The 7,459-nt window shown below is 36.4% G+C and overlaps 1 protein-coding gene across 1 annotated transcript; it reads left to right on the forward strand.

Annotated features, from left to right (window-relative positions):
- Window positions 1-287: 287 nt before the first annotated feature.
- On the forward strand, window positions 288-6,588 carry CCDC110 (coiled-coil domain containing 110; the record flags this gene model as incomplete). Its single annotated transcript, XM_084286044.1, has 6 exons — window positions 288-363; window positions 660-712; window positions 2,029-2,094; window positions 2,717-2,827; window positions 3,562-5,614; window positions 6,530-6,588. The coding sequence occupies 6 exons, from the start codon at window positions 288-290 to the stop codon at window positions 6,586-6,588; spliced, it is 2,418 nt and encodes an 805-aa protein (XP_084142170.1).
- Between the last annotated feature and the right edge of the window lie 871 nt (window positions 6,589-7,459).

Genomic DNA, 7,459 nt, shown 5'->3' on the forward strand with positions numbered 1-7,459 from the left:
TGGTGGAGGAAATGGCAGCCTTGCTCTGTCCCCACAGAGGGGAGGCCTGGGCGGAAGCCATAGCGGCACCTCGGTGGGATGGAGCACCCAGGGGTGGCACCATGCTGTGTCACCACGCTGTCCCTGAGAACTGTGATGTCACCACCATGACACACCACACTGGAGGGGGACCAGCGGGCTGCACCAGCCTTCCTCCTCCTCCTCCTCACATAGGAGGTGGGGGATGGTGCAGGCCAAGGCAGCCTCCAGAGGGAGGAAAAACTGTACAGCTGGGTCTCTGCACCGGAATGAAGGGCTATCCCACCTCGTCCTGGGGCCACCCCTCACACCTGACTAGCATGGTGGTGACACAAGTCGCCCGAGGTACGTGTTTTGTGATGGTTGCTTCATCCCTTTCTAAGAGGTATTCTCCCTGCTGGAGCCTTGGGCCTCTTCCTCAGGTTCTCCAGACACTAATTCACCTGCATGTGTTCCCGTCCTGTGCCAGGGACTGCAGCAGGGCAGAGAACACCAACAGCAGAAGAAAAAAGCTCTTACACCCTTCCTCGGCCTCTGCAGGGCTGAGTTTTCTCCCTTTTCCCTTGATGTCTAGATTTGAAACAGCTCTTCCTGTGAACATCAAGCAGTGCTAACTGTAGAAATGTCTTTTTTATTAGCAGGTAATCATACAACAGGAGTAGAAGATCCAATTCACCCGCAAACAGCCCTCGAAGTAAGCAGATTTGATTCTGTCTGCAGACAGGAACAGGATGACTGGACGTAAAGACAGTCTTAGCTAGCAGGATTCCCCTATGGTGCATTTATTTAAGTATACAGAGTATACAGATTTCCCTGTCAGCATAGCCAAACCTCTGCTGGCAAACTGGGCTGTACCAGACTTCACCAGAGCAACAGGAGTAGTTCAGGCTAGCTACTGATCAAAGATGCCTTACTTCAAGTTCACAGGAGCTGCTAGGATGAAGTGTTAAATCTGTGTTCACAGTTATCTAATTCAAAGCTAGTCTCTTTTGTATTGTTCTTTATGTGTGAACTAGTTAGTATGAATATAAATACAGACTGATTGATTGCTTCAGTGTACTTATAAACTGTATGCAGACTGAAGACCATTGGAGCTGTCATTCTCTGAGGATATTTTTTTTAACTGATGTAATTTGCTGACGTATTTTGAAATTGACAGCATACTTTCAAACTACAATTTCCATTTGGATACTGACTAGCAAAGTAGGTTGGTTTTGTTTTTAATAGCAGTACAGTCACATAACTCAGGTATGGGATGTACAGTATTCTCTACCTACCCCTTTTTCTCCTCTTTAATGTTGTGCAGAATTTTCTTCTAAAGCAGAATACATAGAAAACTACACATTTTGCTCTATGCACAAGTTCATTCCTTTAGCTAAGGTTTTGACCGAGTCTCTGAATTCCTGTGACCTCATAATGATTCATTCAGAAAAACATTCTTTTATCTTTGTGAAGCATTTGTACTATTTATTTTAAAGCACTTTTAAGTCATTAGAGCTTAGCTAAGATTAGTTCTGTTAATACAGAACACTAGGGCTTCTCCCTTCACTAGGCCAAGAGACAGTCTAGCTCGCTTATGTTGTCCAACCAGTACATGTCAGTCTAAACCAAAAGATGATCTTTGGAACTATAGTATGAACACATTTGGTCTCACAGCAAAGACTAAGGTGCAAAGTAATGCCAGATGTGACAGTGCTTTCTGTGATGTGAGCAAGTGTCCAGGAAGAATAATGCTGAAATCCTTCCAGTATTGCAAATAATTTTCTAAATGGCTGTTTAATGGTAAAAGAACCATTTGATGAACTCTTGTTGACTCAGGCAGGATGAAAACAATCTTAGAACTAGAAAATGAACATGAGTTAAACTGAGAAAATAACCTAATCCATTTCAATATTTAAAAAAATAAGCAACTACCTACCAGTTTTCTGACTGGTAGGTAGTCAGTATTTCTGACTGGTAGGTAGGTAGTAGTTTGGTTTTTTTTCTACCAGTTTATTTTCTACATTTTAGGTTCTTCAACAACAGCTGGAATCAGTTCAGACACTTCGGCAACAGACTCTGAAGCATGCTAACATGGTAAAAGAACAGAAACATTCTTAAAATATAAACACCAATTCCTGAATTTTTAGATATGGCCTTAGGTCTTTTATATTCCTATGTACACTAAGTATACGTTTAAATCATCTGTTCACTGATAAAATAATTTCACTTCAAGGTTCTCACTCTTTCTTTTTTTCTGTTATAATAGTATTTGGGGGCTTAGAAAATCTTAGAAAAACAAAGAGGAAGAATAAAACTGAGTTCAAGGGGGAAAAAAAGGAAGGATCTTTCTCTAATTTGTACTACTATAAACTCAAGGAAGCTCTGTTGTTTTCAAGGAAGTTAATTTCACCTTGTCATTGTCAGTAGGCAGCAGAACCTACTCCATTGTTGTAAATTGCCGTGTTTCACCGAACACTAAGCCACCCTCACAAGAGAATTTTTCTGCCATCATTTCATCTGATTTATTATATAAAAGCTAAAGATTTGACGCAAGAAGGACATTTAGCTCTACACTTTGCTTGTTATACACAATTCCATATTCCTACACCCCACTTCCATCCAGTCTGTCCATCCCAGGAGAGAACTTCCTAATAGCATATTTTTGGAAAGTCAAATACTTCTACATTTTTCTATAAACAATCCCAATCTCTTTCAGGTACAGTATAAAATCAGTGAGATACTAAATAAAAATATATTTGAAATGAAAACTACAGTATGTACATCAGACAAGATTTTGATGACTTGCACACCAAGTGATGCATCTCTGGTATGTTTAACAATTTTTACCAACAAACAACTTATTCTTTAGACGGATTTTGGATTTGAGAGTTATGTGTTTTTGGAAAATAACCCAAAGGGTAATCTGGGTACAAAAAATAACAATGGTATATTTTTCCTGAGAAGCCACAGATACATATACTGTTCTATCCAACCCATTATGATTACAGTTCAGTTTCTTCTCTGCAGAGATAAAATGGTAGCTTGATCTTCCCCATATTCATTTGGACTATTTACACTGGATACGGAATGCAATACAAAGCCTATAGTGTAACAGACAGAGCCAAGGAATGAAAAGAGAGAAATTAAGAAAGCGAATAAATACTGCTCCTCTCCTAGACACAAAACCTGTTTCTGCCTCTATTTGGGGTAAATCCAATTTGCCCTTCTTTCAAACTAACTGAGATGACAAAATAATCAGGAATAAGCTATAGTCTCTTTAGGTCATCCCTTCTTTGCTTGAAATATATTTAATCGATTTAAGACACTTACTCAGTATGTTATACCTGCTCCAAAGCCCAGTACTAAATTAAATAAGGCCCATGAAAATTGTTTACGTTCTTTTAAAGGGTAAATAGCATTCACAGAGATAAAATTGTACAAGTCTTAGTTGAGAAGTGCCTTGATAATAACAACTTGTCTTATGCTTCCAGTACTGCAATGTTTCACAGTTCTTACAGTATGACAGTTTTTTGTACATTTGTTTTTAATTTTGTGGGGTAGCCTATGGAAAATCCCAAATCGCCATCTTCTAAGAGAAAAGTTCACCATGACCAACAACACTGTTCTGAGGAGCATGTGGAAGCACATTCCAATCCCGTAAATGTGGTCAGTGACATAAAAAATTCACATAGGATTTCACTGCAAAATACAGCAACTGAAAAGGTTGAATATTCAGAAGATCTACTTGGAAACAAAAGGTTACTTGCAATGAAGAATGAATATAAATTGGGACATTTGGTATCTGGCACTGATCTGGAGACAGAAAGGTTGAATGCTGCCCAGGAGAAGGTAATCTGGCGTAAATCTAAAGTTCCTGTACCTTCTCCCAAATATGGGAAAGAATTTAATAATACAGATGATACTAACTATACTACCAAGTTGCTGAAACAAGAATTTTGGAAGTCAGTCAGTACTGACTCAGATTTGCTAGCACAGAATACAGAAAAATCTGTCTTTTTATACAGAGAAGAATTAAATAACTTAAAAGAAGTTGCAGAAACTGTTGCCTCTTTAAATGAATCACATGTTACTTTAACTCCACTTAAAGAAAATCAACTACATTTTATGAAAGAATTTTATAGAAACTCTGAAAGTGCCAGTGTTTGGGGTTCTTCTCCTACAACAGTATGCAATGAAAAAGCAGAATCTGAAAAACAAGATATACATAAAGAATTTAAAAGTGAAGGTGACAGATTCCAGGTTAATTCTTTCTCCAAAATGGCGAAAGATAAGCTACTAATGCTTGATCACAAAGAGCAACTAGAAAAAGAAAAAGCACAACTGACTGTTGTAAATCAGACACCTCCGAGGCTAGGAAATCAGAAATTGAGTGGAATCACAGTAACCTCTGAATACGATGGGAAAAGTGAAGCATTGCAAAAGTCTCTGAAAAACTCTGAGCATTTGCAAAAAAGAGTACACAATCTTCAGAATGAAAATTTAGCTCTCAAGAACAAAGTCAAGTGTCTTGCTGTTACCATACAGTCTTTGAAAGAAAAAACATCAAACTGTGATATGCAAATTAAGCATTTAGCTAAAGAAAAGAAAAGTATGCTAAAGCAGTTGGTTAAATCACAAGAAGACAACAAAGAATGTACTAAGGAAGTACAGAACTTATTAAGAAAATGTAAAGAACTCCAGAAACAGAAAATAATCCTTGAGGAAGAGAAGAGTCAACTCCATCATGGAAACCAACAAACAATACAGGCACTACATGATTTTCAAATTAGGAACAAGCAATTAGAAGAAAAGATGACTACTGCTATCTGTGAAAAAGGGAAGCTCAGTGCAATGCTAGAGTGCTTGCAAAAGGAATGCTCCACAGTACAAGAAACAAATAAAAAACTTGAGATAAAAATATCCCAGCTTACAGAAGAAAAGAGTTCCCTAGAGCAAGAGCTTGAAGGAAATCAGAATGAAATACAACAAATGAAGGAAAAAGAAACTGCAACAAAATCTGAACGGGAGACTCATCTTCAATTAATGCAAATGCTGGCAGACAAGAAACTTAACCTTGAAATGAGCCTGCAGGAATGTTCTAATGCTAAACAGATGCTGCTGAAGGACTTTAAGAAAGTCCAGTCAGATAAAGATTATATAGAAAAGAAACTTATGACTGAACTCAGAAATGCAAAAGCAGATATTGATCTTTTGAAGTCTAACTTGACCTCTGCAAATAGAGAATGCAAGAGGTTATCAACGGTAATAACAAACATCACAGAGGAAAATCAGGTACTTAAGAAAGAACTACAGGAACATAGACAAGATGCTTTCAAATATGAAAATGACATTAGAAAACTGATTGAAGAACACTTAATATTAGAAAATCACCTGTGGACTATTGAAAACGAGAGAGATGTATTACAGTTTGAATTCCACCATTTGCATAAGGATTACGTTTATCTCCGAGGCCAAGCTACAGCCCTAGTCTGGGCACAAAAGACACCCAATTCCAGTTTTGGCACTATGCAAGGTGACTGTTCTGAATATTCCTCTGGAATCTGTAAAGAAATTCCTGATTCTCAGTATGCAGCTTTGGAATACCTTTCAGAAGGTAAGAGTTTTATTTTGCAGTAACTTAACATTTTTTTTGTTTTCTAAATTCAGTATTTTTGTTTTCTAACATCATTGTACACAATGTGTCCTTCTCATCTGATTTTTCTGGTAAGCGTATTAACGAAACTGTATGCTACATTAGGTTTTAACTAGAAAAATTCTAGCTTTGCTGTTTTTAAGTCTTAGCAAATTGCTAAGGATAAAAGGGCTTCTGAAAAAGAGATTGTGCAGAATGTATATATTCTTATACAACAAAACCTGAATGAATTAATTGCTCCAGCGCACACAAAGCTTGGGAATTTTTCCATTTGACTGCAGTGAACTCTAGACAGGTGTTTAAATGATAGATCTTGGAGCTTCAGGGGTCTTTGCTACTATTTTCTGGAGACACTCTGGAGTACTTTCTTCCACCTTTTAAAGAAATAAATTGATTTTCTTTTCTTTTCCTCATAATATACAAGTCTATTGCTTCAAATAAATTGTAATAAAAATGTGTTGTGTTTTTTTTTTTTTTAAATGCTCAGTCATTTCCATTTTTTGTTAAGTTCTCAAAACTGTCTCCTCCTTTTGATAACTGGCTGAATTTCACAGATTCACAAGAGCAAGTCCTTAAACAATTATAAGTAGTCTACAGAAATGTAATAATACTGTGACAGTTTACAGGAGATGGAATTCTGTCCCTAAGATTTCAGTATCAGGAGGGAACCTTTTTAGCTAAACAGCTTAGTACATGCCACATTTCAGAGCTTATTCTGCAAGAAGTCCTAAGTTTCACCTGAGTTTCCACATGTTTTAGATGATATCCAATTCTGGTCTATGTTCAATTAACACAAGATACCTTTATCTTTTTATGCTAGATAATGAAAGGTTATTAGTTAAAACGTGAACTTTAACATTTTAATTGTAAACGTAGTGAGAATGGTCATAGCTATTAAAGACACAAAAATTAGCCTCTTAGATATAGTCCGATAATCCGATTTTCTCAGCCATGGGAACAGGGGGAGGAAGAAATTTCACAAAAGTATTGCATGTAATATTCTATGAAGCTAAAGTAACCTGTGTGTCATGTCACTACAACACTATTTCTCTTTATTCTGTTACATTTTTAAGGTGTTGGGTTTTTTTGTTTTGTTTTGGTTTTTTTGTTTGTTTGTTTGTTTGTTTTTACCTCCTTAATAAATCCATAACAGTAAAACAGTTGCTGGTGTTTCCAGAACAGACTTAGAGGTAATTATTCATCTTCACTTTCCTACTAATACAACACTGTACAAGCTCAGTATCTTCAGAAACTGTTACTACATAGAAGTAATCCATTTCTTCAATAATTCATAAATAGCAATTGCAACAACAACAAACAACAATTTTTGTCTGGTTTGTAATACAGCACACGAAATGTAGAGTATGTTTTTGCATCAGCATTGATATATGTATCAGGACAGCTATAAACTACATTAAAGATTTAAGTCTACCTCTTTAATTCTTATTCCTGTAAACAGATTTTAAAATACAAAACACATATAAACAATTTTATTTTTTTTTTAATGGAGATAGGCAAAATTATTAAGTTATTCTGCACTACACACACAGATTCAATAAGGACATTAAAACATAAATACTTGGGCGGCTGAGTAGACAGTCAGGCATTTAATTGCATTTGATACTTACAGAAACATGAAGTTGCTTCAGACTGTAACTGTTAAATTTTTGTAAGAATTATTTATAAGGGTGACTGGCTATATCTATACCGTAAGGGAAGCTGTAATCATGAAAATGACTTAATATCTGACGTCCTCCCTATCCCAGATAATTAGGCAATGAAATTTAAGAAAGTTCTAAATTCCAC

This window comes from Netta rufina, assembly GCF_964035555.1.
Source record: "Netta rufina genome assembly, chromosome: 4".
Taxonomy (NCBI): domain Eukaryota; kingdom Metazoa; phylum Chordata; class Aves; order Anseriformes; family Anatidae; genus Netta; species Netta rufina.